The sequence below is a fragment of the Sciurus vulgaris genome, assembly GCF_902686455.1.
Source record: "Sciurus vulgaris genome assembly, chromosome: 6".
NCBI lineage: Eukaryota > Metazoa > Chordata > Mammalia > Rodentia > Sciuridae > Sciurus > Sciurus vulgaris.
The window spans coordinates 127,682,609-127,700,742 of NC_136466.1; the positions used below are offsets into that span (position 1 = coordinate 127,682,609).

Consider the following 18,134-nt stretch of genomic DNA (forward strand, 5'->3'; position numbering starts at 1 on the left):
GGCAGGCTAGGGGTGTTCCTTTTATAAACATGACTGTTACTCTTGAAAGTATTTCAGGACAGTGTTCAAATTTGTGAGCAGGGGTAGGTAATGGAGGGAGTCATTCTTTCCAGAGCAGGGAAGGAAAGTCTTTTTGGTTTGGGCAGCTGACTGGGGATTCTCTCCAAACCATTCTCCCTGTCCCAGGCTAACAGTCACTGCCTCCTTTAAAAACTAGATCCCCCTCAGCATGGATTCCTGGGCTAGGCCCTCTTTTCCAGCACTGCCTCTTCACCTCAGCTGGGACATCCTTTCTGACTTCGGTTTTATGGAATGCCCTAGTTAAAACACCTTCTTCACCGTGAGTGGGTTCCTGCTTGCCATCTGCCTTGTCTCCTTTGCTGGTCAGCGACAGGCTGCATGGAGCCTGCAGCAGCATGGTGGGAAGGAAGCCTTTGCCTCTGCGGGGCCCCGGGCCCACCTTGGAGGACTGCAGGGTGTTGCTTCTGTTTCACCCGTTCTTTCTAGTTGTTCACATCACATTCAGCCCAGGAGTTCTGCCCTGGCATCATCTGTGGGAAAAGTCACAGGAGTGAACCTTGTGCCTAAGGCCACTGTTCCTTGTAGTGATACCTTCAGTGGACGGAATATGTTTGTACTGCAGGGATTTTGTTTTCTGTTTCTCTCACTGTTTGAGCCCAGGTATATAAACAGACCATTTCCCTCTCAATTTAAAGTTATATTTCTTTAAAGTAAAACTGTACCATTTAAATAATAGAAATCCAAAATGTAAAAAACAGAAATTTGGTTACACACACAAGGGGGAGGTTCTTAGTTGGCTTTCTTATCTTTGGGTTGTAAGCAGCACTCATCTCCTAAAAGAAATGTACAGTGAGGACGGACATGGAGCCACTGGGAAGCGAACCTTTCTCCTCTGTGTGTCTCATGGGCCACCTGGGTTTTCAGTGTGGCTGCCATTCTGCTTCATTTTTTTTTTTGTACTGGGGATTGAACTCAGGCACTTGACCACTGAGCCACATCCCCAGCCCTATCTTGTATGTTATTCAGACAGGATCTCAGAGTTGCTTAGTACCTCGCTTTTGCTGAGGCTGCCTCTCAGCCTCCCAAGCTGCTGGCATTACAGGCATGTGCCACGGCACCTGGCTGCTTCATTCTTTTTGACTCAGTGGCTTGTTTTTCTTACCTAACTGTTGTTTTTGCTTCCTCACAACTTTAGTTTACCAGAAAACTATTATATACCCATTAGGTGCCCTTTCTACAACCTTCTGAAAATAGATAACTCCTTCATAATTCCAGGAGTCCTGAGGGAGAAAATAGCCCAGCACATCTGAGTGGGGCCTGATGTAAGCTTTCCAGTCATTGCCCTCCCAGAAGAGAGGGCAACGTGATGGTGTCCAAATAGGGCTCACCCCTTTGACTGCCGGTCAGTGTGGGAACCTGAAAGTAAGACTGCCGTGAGCCTAGCTGGCACCGCATACGGTGCTGGTTGTAGGGCTGAATTCGTACAGCTCTTGAGGGGAGCAACCAAACGTGGTAGTCATGGGCTCAGTGTGCGTATCATTAGCAAACGGCAAGTATGGGGAGCGGGAGGCATGGAATTTGCAAGCCGGGGACCTAGTACATCATTTTACTGTTAGCTTTGACATTAAAGCACGAGCTCTGTCCCTCTTTCTAGCTCTGAGAGCTCAGAGTGCTGAGAAGCTTCAGCTGGGGAAATACAGAGGCATGGAGACTTCTTTTAAAGGAAGTCATAGTATTTGCTTTGCCCCAAATCATGGGCAGTGTATGGTGACACTATTGGAACCACAAACTGTTTTCTGGTATCCAAAGCACACCTAGGGTCTGGCCTTTTCTTAGTAGTCATGTTCTTTCTTCTGGGGAGGAAGCACTCTAGGGTGATGTGTTTGGGAACTTGGGGTTTAAAATAGCAGGCTGACCATAGACTTTCATTTCCTCTTGTCAAGAAACCCCACTCAAAGGACAAGGAGAATTTTCAAAAATTTAGGAACTTTATAAAAAAATGTTATAAATTCAAAGAATGGGAAAGGATATAATAAGCAAAAGGGGACAAATTTGGAAAGTTAAGTGGCAGAGAAGGCCAAATCAATAGCATCCGTGGGGGGTGGGATCCTAAGGTTTGCATTATAGACCCACAAAAAGGTTAGGAAGTAGAGCCACCATCACTGTGTGCTGTATAGGGGACTTTTGGTCTGGAGATGGGAAGTATCTGGAGTTCTGGGCCTAACAACTGTGAAACTTGGTCTAGAAAACTGATGTTTATTTCTTCAGGCTCAACTGAAATATAAGGATCTTCGTAGGGAAGGGCAGGACTCTACGAGGTGCTCCCTTTGCCGGGTTATACTTAGTGCCTTGGCCCTAGGTGCCGTACACACAGATGGTTACTGTAGCCACAGGCTGCACTCAGGTGGCCACTGGTCACCAGAGGAGTCAGAATCTAGAGTCTAAGGTTAGGGTTAGAAAACCGATTGGGAGATCTGAGAATCTCCTCAGAGTGAAATAATTTCTGGGTAATGTTTGCCTGATGGGGAAACACCTACACTCATGTAGACTTATAAGGAGAAAAGCAGCTACTTTAGGGTGAAGGTTTCACCTAAAGCATGTTGGAGCTTATTTGATTACTGATCCGGAGTGGATTATTAATTCTTTTGCCTGGGATGTTGGGGAAGTAGTTTGGGCAAAATACTACTTAACATGTCTTCAGGATACCTAGAGTCAAAGTCAGGATTCACTGGAAGGAAAATACTGTTAAAGAGGGATTTTGGAATCCTAAGTAAAGATCTCAAAACTCCTAAGTTTTTCCCTTAGGTAGGAAGTACAGAATGGGACAAGGTTAAGCCCAATTTAGAGTGGTTTTCTTGCCTTGTCTTTAGCAGAGATGGATACTAGTAAGATGTTTATATTTGTAAGTGTAATTCCTAGGTGTTTGTTTTTATTGTCTGAATAACTTGGTGACAGCTGAACTTTCTGACTGTTAATATCCAAAACCCGGCTTTAGCTACAGTCGAGGAACTTTTCTCCATAAAATGACATTTTCAAAATCTTTAGACAAATATCCTTCTTACTACTTATTTTAGTTTGAATTTTAATTATTTAAAGATAAGGGGGGGGGACTCTGCAGAAAGCACTTACATTAGCTAATGAGTCAGGCTCAAACAACTGGCATGCTTTTAGAACTAGGTGTTTATAGTGTGTACTTGATAAAATTAGACCTCTAGGGCTTTGCCAGTGTTGAGAACTGAACACCCTCAGCAGTGCCCAAGAAATGGGGCATGGATTTGTGTATCTATTAAACAGGCAGCATGAGTGAGCACAGCCATATAAATTGTTTTCTGAGGACAGCATTTAATGAGTCAATACATTATTGAACATAATTTAAATGAAAAAAGTTTTATTCTTTCTAAACATGAATTAATTTTTTTGTTTGTTTTTTTTAATGAGAGCAGGTTCACTAGAGTTCTTTCTGTATCAATTTCTTTAGATACTAATGCACCCAAAGTCAAAGGCAGGCAGATACGGGAAAGGAGAATTTTCAGGTCTAATTAGTGTACACTGAGTGCTATTGAAAGAATACACTCCTTAGCTGGATCATGACTAAATCACACTCTGTATCTTATTTGGGCAGATTAGTATATTTACTTATATAGATATTTAGTCTTCTCTGTCCTGCTATATGGTTTGAGGCTAGCCGAGCTCTCAATTAAACAGGTGAATTAAACACGAAGTCCCAGAGAGGCCAAACAGAAAACATAGGCTGGCCCAGGGCAAGGGCAAGCTATGTTCAGGATGCTAGCAGTTTATCCCAAGACTCAGTACTAGCGACAGCATTGCCTTTGCCTATTAGAATTATAACCCCAACTGTAAAGGGAGGAGGTGCCCTAAAATCCTGTCTTGAAAGTCATAAACATGAAAACTCTATTTACCCTTTGAAGGGTGGTGTAGCTAAATAGGTCATAAATTCTAAGCACAAGTTATTGGGAAAAGAGTATTTTTTTGTTTCAGAGAATTCATTTTTAGGTATTAATGAGTATAAGAATGTTTGCCTCAAGTCTTATCCCACATACAATATTTTGATAATTGTTTTAAATGCCAAGTCTTTAGAGGGGTGGTGATAATCAAGTACAGTTTTTATTTGGTGTGTTAAATATTTTCTTTTCTTTTGTATTAGCTGTATCTTCAAGCCAGGATGAAGGGAGATTGGGCAAGACTCTTACGTCCCACACTGCAATTTGGTCTTGTTGCTGTATCCATTTATGTGGGCCTTTCTCGAGTTTCTGACTACAAACACCACTGGAGTGATGTGCTGACTGGACTTATCCAAGGAGCGGTGGTTGCAATATTAGTTGTAAGTATACAGGGCAGCAACCTGCATTTTGATACTGCTAAGCTAATTTGGATATATAAGTAGACAAAAAAATTCCCCACCAAAGAAACTATGAGAAGGCAGTGTGGCACACTTAACTCCTAGTGGGCAAGAATCCCAGTGATGTTAAGTCATAACAGGATAGAGAGCAGGTAAAAATTAGGTTACTCTTTGTAGAAGTTATACAAATCTTAGAATTTTTATTGCAAAAGCCTCTGGCTATAAACCAGTTTTTTTTTTTTTTTTTTTTTTGGTATGAATTAAAACAATTAATTTACACGAACAGTAATTCATTAAGTATTGGGAGAATGAAACCATTTGCCAAAGGCATAACAAAGCAACGCCATCTGGAACAATCTCCTTTACAAAAAATTCCTGTTAGCAACTTTTTTTTTTTTTTTGTTCCCTTAATCTGTACAATGGATACATATCCTTTTGTTTATATTTATCCTTGCAAAGTGCTTCCTGCAGCTTGGTATATGGTTTATAAATTTATTTAAATTATATCATTAAATATTTTGCCCTGTTCTAATTATAACCTGTTCCATGTAGGCTGTATATGTATCAGATTTCTTCAAGGAGAGGAATTCTCCTTTTAAAGAAAGAAAAGAGGAGGACTCTCATACAACTCTGCATGAAACACCGACTGGAAATCATTTTCGGAACAATCACCAACCTTGAAGGATGGTGGGTCACCCGGATGAAGCTGACCTGCTTTCTAAAGGAAAATGATTGCAACCAGAGGCACAAGGATGCATCTTTCTCCCCAGTGTCCAGGCCTTTAAGGGACTGCTGCTGCTGCTGCTATACCTCTTGGATGCCCACTTTATCTGTGTATATAGTTACATTGAACATAATGGTTACCTAATAGCTCTAAGTTCATTAAAAAATTTTCAAGCCTTCCACTAAAACGATGCCCCACCTGTACAATTTTTATTAAAAAAGTAATGCTTATGTACATGTGTGTGTGTGATATGCTTTCTTAGACTTTGATTTAAACATACATATTTAAATGTTTGAGGACAACTGTAGAGATGGAAGAACTACATCAACACTTGTAAGCATTTGTAGTCAACTGTAATCAGACAGGTGGTAAATAATTTTTAAAACTCTACATTCCTTAAGCTCTTTATAAGTAGAGGCTGGCGGCAAACACAATATCTCTCTTGATTTTGGTGATTCCTAAGAAGAGAAAAGAAAAGGTTCAAACTTTTAAGACCAACCACAAAAACATACCTACTTTCTACTTACTGTGGTTTTAAGGACAGTATAACAGTTCAGATTAAATTGGTGAGAGGGCAACCAAGAAAGTAAACATAATTTTGCTAATCTAAAAGATACCTGGAGTTCACAGCTACCTACAAGGAACAAGCCTATGTGTATTTGGGGAAGAGGGAGTGCTTAAAGACATTTCAGAAAGGACTAAGCTGTCAAAGGAAATCAATCCAAAACCATGAATCTTCACCATACACGTCCAAAGATATTCAGTTACCATGTGATAGTCTTTTTGGACTAAGGTAGGACAAATAGAAATCTTACTGCTTTCAGAACTTTCATTCGTAAACTGAGTGATTAAATGAGCCTGCCTCTACCAACATGGAAACTTAAGCCAGTTTTTATAAACCTCTTCTTCCAACACCTAAGTTGTTTGCAGAAATTGACTGACTAGGAGTAACAACATGGCTGCCATTCTTTGTTGCTGTAGTTCATAGCCCTTTCTTGGTCACGATTCAAGTGGAGATGACAAGACTATTAACAAGTATGTTATGGCTCCTCTACCCCATTATCACCTTACTTAAGCCGGCCATTCTTGATCTAGTCTCCCTGTTTCCACCTTGCTACCCTATTCACTTGCCCTCAATGCAACAGGGAGAATTATAAAATTTAAGCTAAAGCACACCACTCCAATGCTCCAAACCTTTATTCACTGCAAAGTAAAAACACTGGGGCTACACCTTCATTTTTCTCTTCCGATCCTTTTTATTCTGCTCACTGTATCAGTGACACTAACTTCTTGCCGTTACTTAAGTATAGCAAGCATATATTATAAAGCACCTTAAATGTCACTCTGGGTCATCTCATTCATCCTCCAAGTTGTCTTTTTCCAGTAGGTTATGACCATCTGACATATTTTAATTGTTGACTCTACTGTCCCATCTCCCCCCGACAAGAATGTAAAGGTCTAGAAAGGCAGGGATTTCTGTCTTTTTTTTTCGTTCATCGCTATTATCTCCTAGTGCTTAAAATATGCTGGACACATAATAAGCACACAAAAAAACACATGTAAATGAGTGTGTGTGTGTGTATAAATATATAAAGACTTCACTTTTAATGTTTGAAATATATTAGGAATACTGGTTATCAAAACCCGAGCTGTAGGAACAGTGAACATCATTTTAACTCCTAGCAACACTGAAAGCATTCATAAATATGTAAAATCCTTTAAAATGTTATGGAAACGCTACTAGTTGGCCCTCCAGAGCAGTCTAGTTGGCCCTTCAAAATTACCTAAATTATTAGAAAAAGCTTATGAACTGGATACTGACCTTCGGCAAATTTATTTTCCAGCTCAGTATTTCCAATGGCTTTTGCTGCCTGACACATCTGTCGAAGCAATTCTTCCAGGCGCCTCATACAACGAATTATGCTGCCTGGACGGAAAAACAAATCATTTGTAAAATCAGGAACAGAATTTTTGTTCAGCAACAAGGCATGAGAACATGGAAGGATTAGTACTTTTGGGGGACTTTTTGCAAAGTAAGTAAGCTAGCAAACTCACATCCAGCCTGATGTGAGGAAGACTGCAAAGAAAGGTTTAATTCCCACCTTTGATTAATGGTAGAGACACAGTTTAATAACACGGTAATACCTGCTTTAGAAGCACGTAAACAAAATACCCTGGGAGAAGGAGAGAGAGCAACTTTGGGGAAGGTTGGCAAACACATTTGATGTGAGTCTGTAAGAATGAGAAGTGTCAGGTGGCGACAAGGGAATTATAGCTGTTCAGAGACCCTTGGTGAGACCTACTCAGGCACTTGGCTACCATGCCTACTATCTTATGGAGAGAAGGCAACAGGATCAGGTAAGGTGTCTGAAAGGTCATTCTTTTTGACCTCAGAAGGTTTCATCAGTGCTTTCTTCACAGTATGTCCTCATGGAAGCACAAAGAGATAAGTTTTTTTGCTATGGACCTTGACTGAGTGAGTCAAGTGTTTGTTTTAAAGCTGAAGCTGGGCTGGTGGTACACATCCATAATCCCAGAGACTCGGAAGGCTGAGGATTGAAGCTTCAAAGCCAGCCTCAGCAAGTAAGTGAGACCCTATCTCAAAATTAAAAAAAAAATAAAGGGCTGAGGATATGGCTCAGTGTTAAATGCCCTGGGTTCAATCCCCAATATCGAAAATAAATAAAACCAAACCCAAACAACAACAAAACACTGAAAGTATGAACAGTTTCACTTCTGTCAGACCTGTACAAGGGGTCTGAGATCATTTCTCCCAGTGTCACCCTGCTTGAACCAAAAATTGTCAGACTTCACTTTTAATGTTTGAAATATATTAGGAATACTGGTTATCAAAACCTGAGCTGTAGATACAGTGAACAACATTTTAACTCCTTGCAACACTGAAAGCATTCATCAAGTTCTTGAAATCACTGCTTGATTGTTGAAGTTCCTTTTTACCTTTTAATGCCCTCTCCCTCATTATGTTGCAATGTGCCCAAGAAGGAAGAACAGATGAGGTATTCAACTCATAAAGGAGAATGAAAACAGGGGAATATGATGTGTTTCGATTTTGAATATATGCATAGTTCTTGAAATATCAATTCTACTTTAAGGACATGACTATGCAAAACTTGAGGCTTCATGGTTTGAAATAGCACAAATTTAAAAGTTTCCTACAAGTCCAGGACTAAGAGGCTAAAAACTTATGTAACTATTAAAATTATATATCTCTATTTCATTTAAGTTTGAATGCTAGAAAGAGGACATGGGCACTAGGAGATCTGCAAAGGAACTGGCAGGTTTGTAAACTACTTACCCTAGACCCTAACTGTGACAATGGGCAGGTATGTAACTTCTCCCTGCCTCAGTTTATTGTTGTGAAACTGATAATAAAGTCACGACTTATTATGGTTAGTTATTGCATATAAAAGTCCATGTAAAGAAGTCTAGAATAACTGTGCTCATCCCTCCTGTCCTCTTTCCGCCACTTTTTCGTGCCGCCATAATGGTATGCATGAATGAATGTCCTGGCTGATGCTCTTAAGAGCATCGACAATGCCCAAAAGAGAGGCAAATGCCAGGTCCTTAGGAGGCTGTGCTCCAAAGTCATCTTCTGGTGTGACGACTGATGAATTTTGAAATCACTTATGATCACAGAGCTGGGAAATTGTTGTCAACCTCACAGGCAGGTTAAAGTGATCAGCCCTAGACTTGATGTGCAGCTCAAAGACCTAGGAAAATGGCAGAATAATCTGCTCCCACCCCATCAGTTTGGTTTCACTGTATTGACCTCAGCTGGCATCACGGATCACGAAGAAGCAAGATGAAAACACACAGGAGGAAAAATTCTGGGATTCTTTTTCTAAGGATGTAAAACATATATACAATAAAATGCCTCAATGGACTCTGCTTCTATTAAAAAAAAAAAAAAAAGTCTAGCATTTAATAAGTATCCATAAATGTCAAGTAAACTTAGTAATAAATGTAATAATAGGATGCAGTGTTTAGAAAGACAACCAATAGTATGTCTTTGCCAAATCACCTATTAGTTCATGTTATCCAATCCAGTGGCTTATTTCACTTGAAATACTGTATTATCTTCTATGACACTATTTTTATTTTCTCTTATTTCAATGACTTCTCTTTCCTGGTGGTCTCTGCAGTTTCCTGTTTGAGTTCTAAATATTGGAATGCTCTAGATCTTAGGTCTGGCCCTCTATACCTTTCTGTGAACACATTTTCTTCTTGATCCCCAGGTCTAATAAAAGAATACTAACCCTGTCACTCATTAGCATATCAACCAGATTGATTTCTTCACAAATAATTACCATTTGATACTATTTTGTTTACATTAACACATACAATGTATTTTTACTACTATTCTTTATCAGTTTCTTCTTACTAGGTAGTTAGCCCCATGAGAACAGGTACCGTGCAAGTGCTTGCTCATCTTTGCATTCCAGCATACAGATTGTTTTGTATGCAGGATGTACTGAACTAAAACACTGAATAACTGAAATACACATGAAAGAACATAACTTGTGCATACTATATATATGCACAATTTATACATAAATATAATCATGCATAAACACAATATCAGTAAGAATAAACCCATATATGACGCTTATTATGTATTAAAGCCATCATTTAATAGCTACACTAATCTTAAGAGATGGGCTTCTCATTTTATAAATTAGAATACTGAAGCAAACAAAGTGATTTGCTAAGCTTATTTAACTATTACAGAGAAAAATGTCTACTGCAGAATAGTATGACTGTTTGTATGGGGGTGGTAGCAGATGTGGGTGCATATGTGTAAACTGTTAGTGTAATAACTTTATATGGTAATTTAGGAGAAAATGAAAAAGTCTATCTTTACAAAATTCCCCAAGAGAAGAGCTGTGGGCATCTGTGGATTTCCATGTTTTAAAATTAGAAGGCTGGGTCAGGAGAATTTGTGGAATGGAAATGTTGCAGTACCAAGTTGGCAATACCGGCAATAGAGATAAAAGTGAAAAAACAAAATCCCATGGAATCTGAGCTTGTACAGAGGCAAAAGTATAAGCTGTTTACCTAATAGCCCAGTCTAGCAGGAAGTGCCTACGTGTATGCAGAGTACCTTCTTTTCTAGTAGGTAGAGCCCAGGGGCCTGAAGAATATCACACCAAGGCCCTGGACTAATAAAGACAGCATCCTTGGTTTCTGAACACATCCATGGGCCACAGTAATGAGAATGTCACAAAGGTGTTATTTTAGGTAGTAGTTGGTTTATGGGATGAGACTGGTCATGAGTCCACTACCAGCATACTGGCCCCTCAAAGACAAATGGTAAATACCCAATTTAAAAAGATTAAACTATCTCCTATCTACAGGATGTCATCTACATTAGCTCTGCTTCAAAGAAGTGAGCTGGCGTATAGGGGTCTAAAAAAATGACTACAGAGAAACCTGGGTTGTATTTCAGATCTTTTGCTAAATAATAGCTTTGTCATCTAGGCCTGTTTTAGTCAGCTTTGTGTTGCTATGACCAAAAGACCAGACAAGAACAATGTAGTGGAGGAAAAACTTATTTGGGGCTCACGGTTTTTAGAGGTCTCAGCCCACAGATGGCTGACTCTACTTCTCTGGGCCCCAAAGTGAGGCAGAATATCATGGCAGAAGGATGTGGTGGAGGAAAGTAGCTCAGAACATGGTACCAGGGAGCAAAGAGTGAGAGAGTTGGGCTCACCAGGGACAAAAAAATATACTCTCCAAAGTCATACCCTATCTGCCTAAAGTTATTACCCAATTACCCATTCACGTGGATTAATGCATAGATTAGGTTAAGGCTCCACAGCTCCCCTAACCCAACCATTTCACCTCTGAACTTTCTAGTACTGTCTCACATGAGCTCCTCGGGGACACTTCATATCTAAACCAAAACAAGGTCTTGTCTCTGCTCTCTCCCCCTCTTTGCATTTGTAAAAAAAATTAATCTTTTTCTTTTTTCTTCTTCTTTTTTGTGGTCCTGCAGATTGAACTAGGGCCTTGTGCATGCTAGGCAAAGTGATCTACCCAAGCCCCAATTATTAAGATTTAAGAGGGCATACTCTGCTCCCTTTGGATTTGTCTCACTTGCGATAAGACAAATTCTTTGAAAAGGGCAAGCTCTAAAGGAATGTAAGGTTATAATAAGGCTCTTTGGCCAAAATATTAAAAGTCCATAGATTTTTAAAAATCCTTCCTCTATTCCTATCAAAAGGTTCACAAATAGTCCACACAGTTACTGAACAAAACTTCTAGCCCTCAATCACAGCTTATTTCCACTACACAATTTTGTAAAATTATTTGGCTTCTAGCAGGGGAAAGTTCACTAAATGAGAGACAAGCAAAAAAGGGATACTATTCTATAAAATCCAGCCATCAAACACTAGGGTTAAGAGTGGTATCTTGCTAGCAGCAGTGGTGCAACTGCCTGTAATCCCAGCAGCTAGGAAGGGTGAGAAAGGAGGATTCCAAGTTCAAAGCCAGTCTCAGCAAAAGCAAGGCACTCAGCAATTCAGTGAGAACCTGTATCTAAATAAAATATAAAATAGGGCTGGGGATGTGGCTCAGTGATCAAGTGCCCCTGAGTTCAATCTCTGGTACCAAAAAATTAAAAATAAAGAAGTGATATCTCACACCTCCACATATATGAACATCTTAAAATAACTCAGAAGGCTTTCCTAAAGTTAGAAGAGTAATAATGTTTATTTTTATTACAGTATTATCATTTTTTTTTGGTATTGGAGACTATGAAAAGCTTCAGTTTACTAATTTGTAAGGCAGAGATAATGGTCCCTAATTTGTGGGGATATTGTGAGATGTGAACGAAATAATATATGCAAAGTGCTTAACAAATGTTGATGCAAATGAAGTTTGATAAATGTTAGCTAGCTATTGTTCTTAGATGCTTTGAACGCTGGCCTCCAATGCTATGTTGGAATGAAAGAGGAAATCCAGTTGCAGAAGCTTCTATACAGCTAGACATAGGGCAGGGGGTTGAAATAGAGATAATTATCATATTACCTACAAAACCAGATAGTAAATGTTTATATAAATAATAATTTTCAAAGGGAATTAAATTAGGTAGTTGCTTAAATGTAAGTATATAGCACTTTAAAAACGGGAGCAATGTAGATTCAAAGGTCACTTAGGACTGAGAGGAAATCCTTTACAAAGTTTTTGCTACATATGTAGTGCATCAAAGAACCAAGAATTCAGTCTTTTTTTTTTTTTTTTTTTGGGCGGTGCTGGGGATTGAACCCAGGGCCTCATGCTTGCAAGACAAGCGCTCTACCACTGAGCTATCTCCCCAGCTCATTCTTTGTTTTAACTAATTTCAAATGTGTATTAGGAAACACAATGTGATATTGTTATTTTTAAATACATTTTTTTAGTTGTTGATGGACCTTTATTTTAATTAATTAATTTATTTATATGTGGTGCTGAGAATTGAACCCAGTGCCTCACACATACTAGGCAAGTGCTCTACCACTGAGCCACAACCCCAGTCCACGTGATATTGTTTTAATATTTCTACACATTTAAGTAAGTAACTCACTGTAACTACAATCTGCCAAAGTTATCAAGAGGCCATGTCACAGAAAGTAAATTATTAAGATAAAGTACAGAGGAGAGTACTCTCATGTTATACTTTTTAAACACCTCAAATTCTGAAAAATTCAGTTCTGACAGTTTTGGCTTACAGCATAATTAAGAAAACGAGCCCACCAGGTATTGTGTTGCACTTAAAATGGCTCTGGTTGCTGCCCACAGTGTATCATCAACAAATCACAGTGTGTATGTAAACACAAACCTGTTTGCAGCTGCCTATAATACAGGCTGTTCTCCACAGGGATTAATGAAGACTACTTTTAGGTATTGAGGTCCCTTGCATCTTTCCTACCTACTACAATTCTCCGTAACCCAGGACTTATCACTCCCAGCTTTGGAAGTCAACCTGCCTCATCAATTAGGACCAGCCAGACTAGCTGAAGGTAAAGGCTTCAAGGCCCTCTGATTCCCATGCTATCTGAAGTCAATAAACACATTAACCTACTACTGGTTTGCTACTAATCTTTTTTTCTGGTCTTCCAAGGGCAGAAATCATTCTTCCTGTCCTTGCTTTTTTTCTTTTTCAAACAGTGGTAAAATACACATAACATAAAATTCACCATTTTAACCACGTTAAAGTATAGAATTTAGTGTTACTGACCTTTTTCACATTCAGGTTCATATCACTGTTCTGGAAGAACTAATTGCATATTATAAAATTCGCCATTTAAGTAAGGGTACAAATCAGTGGTTGTTAGTATATTCACAGCTGTGTAACTAATCATCATTATCTAATTTTAGAACATTTTATCTTCCCCAAGCTGTCACGTCCAATTCTCTTCTCCCCACACTCCATGGCAACCACCAATCTGCTTTGTCTCTATGAATCTGTCTACTCTGAACATTTCATATGAATGAAATCATACAATGTGTAGCCCTTGTGTCTGCTTTCTTTCACTCAAGCTTGATGTGATCAAGGTTCATCCACGTTGAAGCATGAATCACTACTTTTCATTGTATTTTAAAAACCCCAGGGTTACTTAGTTCATGAACAAAACAGTATTGTTCTCATTAAGGATAGAAAGCAGATTTCTCTAGACAATATTTCTGCCTTCAGCTTTCTGACATCCCTAAACTGGTTACCTGTATCATGCCCCAATTTAATGTTCCCTTAGTTTGGCCTGAGGTTAGATTCACAAGTGTATCCTGCAACTACTTACCACTAAATCCCTGCTTAAGCTGAACCCTGAGGGCAGGGATATTGCTTCACACACCGCCCTCAGCACAGGACCTGATTCCCAACAGGGTCTCAGAATTAGTCATCAAATGAATAAGTATCAGGAACTAAATACTAATTCACTTGGCACTCAAACCATATCAAAATTTAAATGCAAATGATACATGTTAATAAACTATTATTTTATTATTATTAGTAGAAATACCTAAAAAAACAAATTTGTTGGAAAATTCACCACACCGATATACTCTGTCCTAGGAAAGGTAAAATAAGAGAACATGTGACAACAGAGTTGGACATTGCACTATAAAAGTTTTGCTTTAAAAATTCATGGGAGGCAGGAGTATAGTGAATAGTTTCAAGGGATAAGTCATCACAGGAGCCTTTCTGGTGAGTGCTCAATGGAAAGCAACTCTTTTTTTCATCCTTCATGCACAGTTAAAAATATAATATTTATGCACAGTCAGAAAGTAGTAATAGCTGGTGTTTAGATCCACTACAAGGGTTGTCAGATTCAAACTGTAGGCATCAGCCCACAAAAATATTGTTTAAATTTAGTTTAATACAAATAAGAAACAACCATGTTCTATTGTTTTTTCAGGGTGCAGAGTTGTTACTTATAATCTTCAAAATTCCTGAACTGGATACCATATAAATGGTTCTCTAGCATCAGACATTCTCAAAACACATGTTCTTAATCATTACAGTGTTAACCAGCCCCAGTTGATGGTTGAAGAATACTTGTAACTACTTCTGAGGCTCAGAATATAAATCAGGCACTTTTATACAAAAAGAAAATTAAGAATCTTATTAGGAACAAATATGTTTTGAACACAGCACATTAAAAAATTCCAATGCAATTACTTTATGACATTAAAAATAAACACACTACGCTATGGTTTAGAGCTTTGATTGCAATATTTTTCCAATCATATAAAACATGAACAATAACAAGATGAGAGAATGGTTATTTTGAAACAGGAGAACTAAATAACATAGTAAAAATGAAAAAGAAACTATGTTGGAAAAAGAAACTACTAGTCTAAGTAAATCAAGGTTCTCAGTTTTTTTGTTTAATTATGTTCTGTTTTTAAGAGTTAATATATAGGTTTCAAGATGGCGGCCTAGAGGATGGCTGCATTTCATGTTGCTCCAGGACTCAGGATTCAAAAGAGGAGATATTGAGAGACTTGGGACCAACTCAAAGCAGCCGGGTGAGTCTCTCCCGTTGGGGAGGCGTCCCGGATGGGATGGTAATCCCGGAACGCAGGGAACTTTGTGAAGTAGAGCTGCCGGCGAGACACCCCTCACCCTGCTGAAGCAGTGAACTCGGACAACTGGGAGTATCGAAGAGGAGTCCGCTCAGCACAGCGCTGGGACTCGGAGCAACCACTGGGGCTCTGGTGGCTGCCCAGGGGAGGAGCGGCAAGAAGAGCTGTGTGGACTCAGAACACCGGGGCCTGCCCTGAGGAGGAGGAGCATGGCCGCTTGGATTCGGAGTGACTACACCAGAGCTACAGGCGGTTGCCGGAGGAGAAGCCGCGCGGTGAGCTGTTTGGACTCAGAGCGACCGCTTCTGAACACCTGGGCCTGCCCTGAGGACGAAGAAGAGGAGGAGCGCGGCCGCTTGGATTCGGAGTGGCTATACCAGAGCTACAGGCGGTTGCCAGAGGAGGGGCTGCGTGGTGAGCTGTTTGGACTCAGACCACTTCTGAACACCGGGGCCTGCCCGGAGGAGTAGGAGGAGCACGGTGGGTCATTTGGACTCACAGTGACTGCATTAGAGCTCCAGGCGGCTGCTCAGAGGAGGAGGCGACTGGTGAGTTGTTTGGACTTAAAGCGACCGCTCCTGAACACAGGGGGGCTGCCTGGAGGAGGAGCATGGTGGGTCGCTTGGTCTCGAGTGGCTGCACCAGAGCTTGGGGCGGCTGCCCAGAGGACGCGTGCAGCGGGTCACGTGGATTCAGAGCCACTCAGAGCGACCGCTCCTGAACACCCGGGGGGTACCTGGAGGAGGAGGAGGAACGGGGCGGGTCACTTCGACTCGGAGTGATTGCCCAGGGCTATGGGCGGTTGGCGGGAGGAGGAGGCGCGCAGTGAGTTGCTTGGACTCCTAGTGACCGCACCGGAATACTGGGCGACTGTCTGGAGGAAGAGGCGTGTGGCGGGTCTCTGGGACTCAGAGCAATGGTACGGGGCCCCAGGTGGCTGCTCAGAGGAGGGGCCGCATAGCCAGGCGATTAGGTGCAGAGCAGGGTCCCAGGATCTAGGAGGCTTCTTGGTGGAAGAGTCGCACAGAGACACACTTAGGGGCGGAGCAGGACTGCGGGCAGATTCTCTGAGGAGGGGCAGCCTAAGGAGATTCATCTGCAAAGGGTGAGGCTCCCAGGCCCAGGAGGTAGGGCTGGGCCCCTGGGAACATTGCAGAGGAAGGCAGCCCAGCCCAGGCGGTAGCTGTAAATTGAGGGGAACCTCTAGGAGGGGAACTGACCAGCGAGACCGCCCCACCGGGTAAGTCTTCCCTACCGGGTGAGGTTTCCCCAAAAGGACGGTAAAACCAGAGACACAGGCCCAAACAGACCTTGCCTCAGCCCGCAGCCTAGTTCCCCTTTGGATGACCATTGGTCAACAAGTGGAGGCACCTCTGCCCACTAGCAGGGAATATACGCCACCACTCCTAGAGAGGCAGCTTCCTTGTGGAGCACCACAATATCAACTTCCTCCAAGACTTCAGCCTACTGAGGCTAAGAGGGGATAAATATAGAAATCTTCAAGGACATTGTAAGACAACAGAGGAAATCTGCAATATCTCAGCGGTCCACTGATACCTGAACAATAACAGAAAACAAGGAAAGAAAATGCCGCAAACAAATCCAGATGTTACATCAATAAAACCCAATGACAGCATGGCAGAAGAAATGACAGAAAAGGAGTTCAGAATGTACATAATTAAAATGATCAGAGAAGCAAACGATGGGATGAAAGAGCAAATGCAAGCATTGAATGATCGCACCAATCGACAGTTAAAAGAGCAAATACAGGAAGCAAAAGATCATTTCAATAAAGAGTTAGAGATATTGAAAAAAAACCAAACAGAAATCCTTGAAATGAAGGAAACAATAAACTAAATTAAGACCTCCACAAAAAGCATATCCAGTAGGATAGAACACCTGGAAGACAGAACCTCAGACATTGAAGACAAAATATTTAACCTTGAAAACAAAGTTGAACAAACAGAGAAGATGGTAAGAAATCATGAACAGAATCTACAAGAACTATGGGATATCATGAAAAGGCCAAATTTAAGAATTATTGGGATTGAGGAAGGCTTAGACAAACAAACCAAAGGAATGAACCATCTATTCAATGAAATAATATCAGAAAATTTCCCAAATCTGAAGAATGAAATGGAAAATCAAGTTCTAGAGGCTTATAGGACTCCAAGTACACAAAATTACAACAGACCCACACCAAGGCACATTATAATGAAAATACCTAACATAAAAAATAAAGACAGGATTTTAAAGGCTGTGAGAGAAAAGAACCAAATTACATTCAGGGGGAAACCAATACGGATATCAGCAGATTTTTCAATCCAGACCCTAAAAGCTAGAAGGGCCTGGAACAACATTTTTCAAGCCCTGAAAGAAAATGGATGCCAACCAAGAATCTTATACCCAGCAAAACTTACCTTCAAATTTGACGATGAAATAAAATCCTTCCATGATAAACAAAAGCTAAAAGAATTTACAAAAAGAAAGCCAGCATTACAGAACATTCTCAGCAAAATATTCCATGAGGAAGAGATGAAAAACACAGAAGCAAATCAGCAAAGGGAGGAATTATCCTAAAGGAATTGTCAAATAAAGGAAGAACCAAGTAGTGTCAAATAAATAAAAGAATAAAATTTAAAAATGAATCATATGACCGGGAAACCAAATCATATCTCAATAATAACCCTGAATATTAATGGCCTGAACTCATCAATCAAAAGACATAGACTGGCAGATTGGATCAAAAAGAAAGATCCAACAATATGTTGCCTGCAAGAGACTCACCTCGTAGAAAGAGATACACATAGACTAAAGGTGAAAGGATGGGGGAAAACATATCATGCACATGGACTCAGCAAAAAAGCTGGGGTATCCATCCTCATTTCAGATAAGGTGGACTTCAAGTCAAAATAGAAAGGTAGATCAATGGTACAGAATAGA

At 40.4% G+C, this 18,134-nt stretch overlaps 2 protein-coding genes across 4 annotated transcripts in view; one reads left to right on the forward strand and one right to left on the reverse strand.

Moving 5' to 3' along the window:
• PLPP1 (phospholipid phosphatase 1) overlaps positions 1-5,339 on the forward strand; it is a 94,925-nt gene extending 89,586 nt beyond the window's left edge. For all 3 annotated transcript variants that reach the window (XM_079145284.1, XM_079145285.1, XM_079145286.1), the window contains exons 5-6: positions 4,187-4,363; positions 4,934-5,339. In XM_079145284.1, the coding sequence (XP_079001410.1) occupies positions 4,187-4,363; positions 4,934-5,062 (306 nt within the window). In that variant the 3' untranslated portion in view covers positions 5,063-5,339. The remainder of the gene's footprint in view (positions 1-4,186; positions 4,364-4,933) is intronic.
• Positions 4,562-18,134, reverse strand: part of MTREX (Mtr4 exosome RNA helicase) — a gene marked incomplete at its 5' end in the record, with an annotated part of 94,882 nt that continues 81,309 nt past the window's right edge. Inside the window, 2 exons of the mRNA XM_079145259.1 lie at positions 4,562-5,563; positions 6,928-7,032. Of these exons, the coding sequence (XP_079001385.1) occupies positions 5,511-5,563; positions 6,928-7,032 (158 nt within the window). The 3' untranslated portion in view covers positions 4,562-5,510. The remainder of the gene's footprint in view (positions 5,564-6,927; positions 7,033-18,134) is intronic.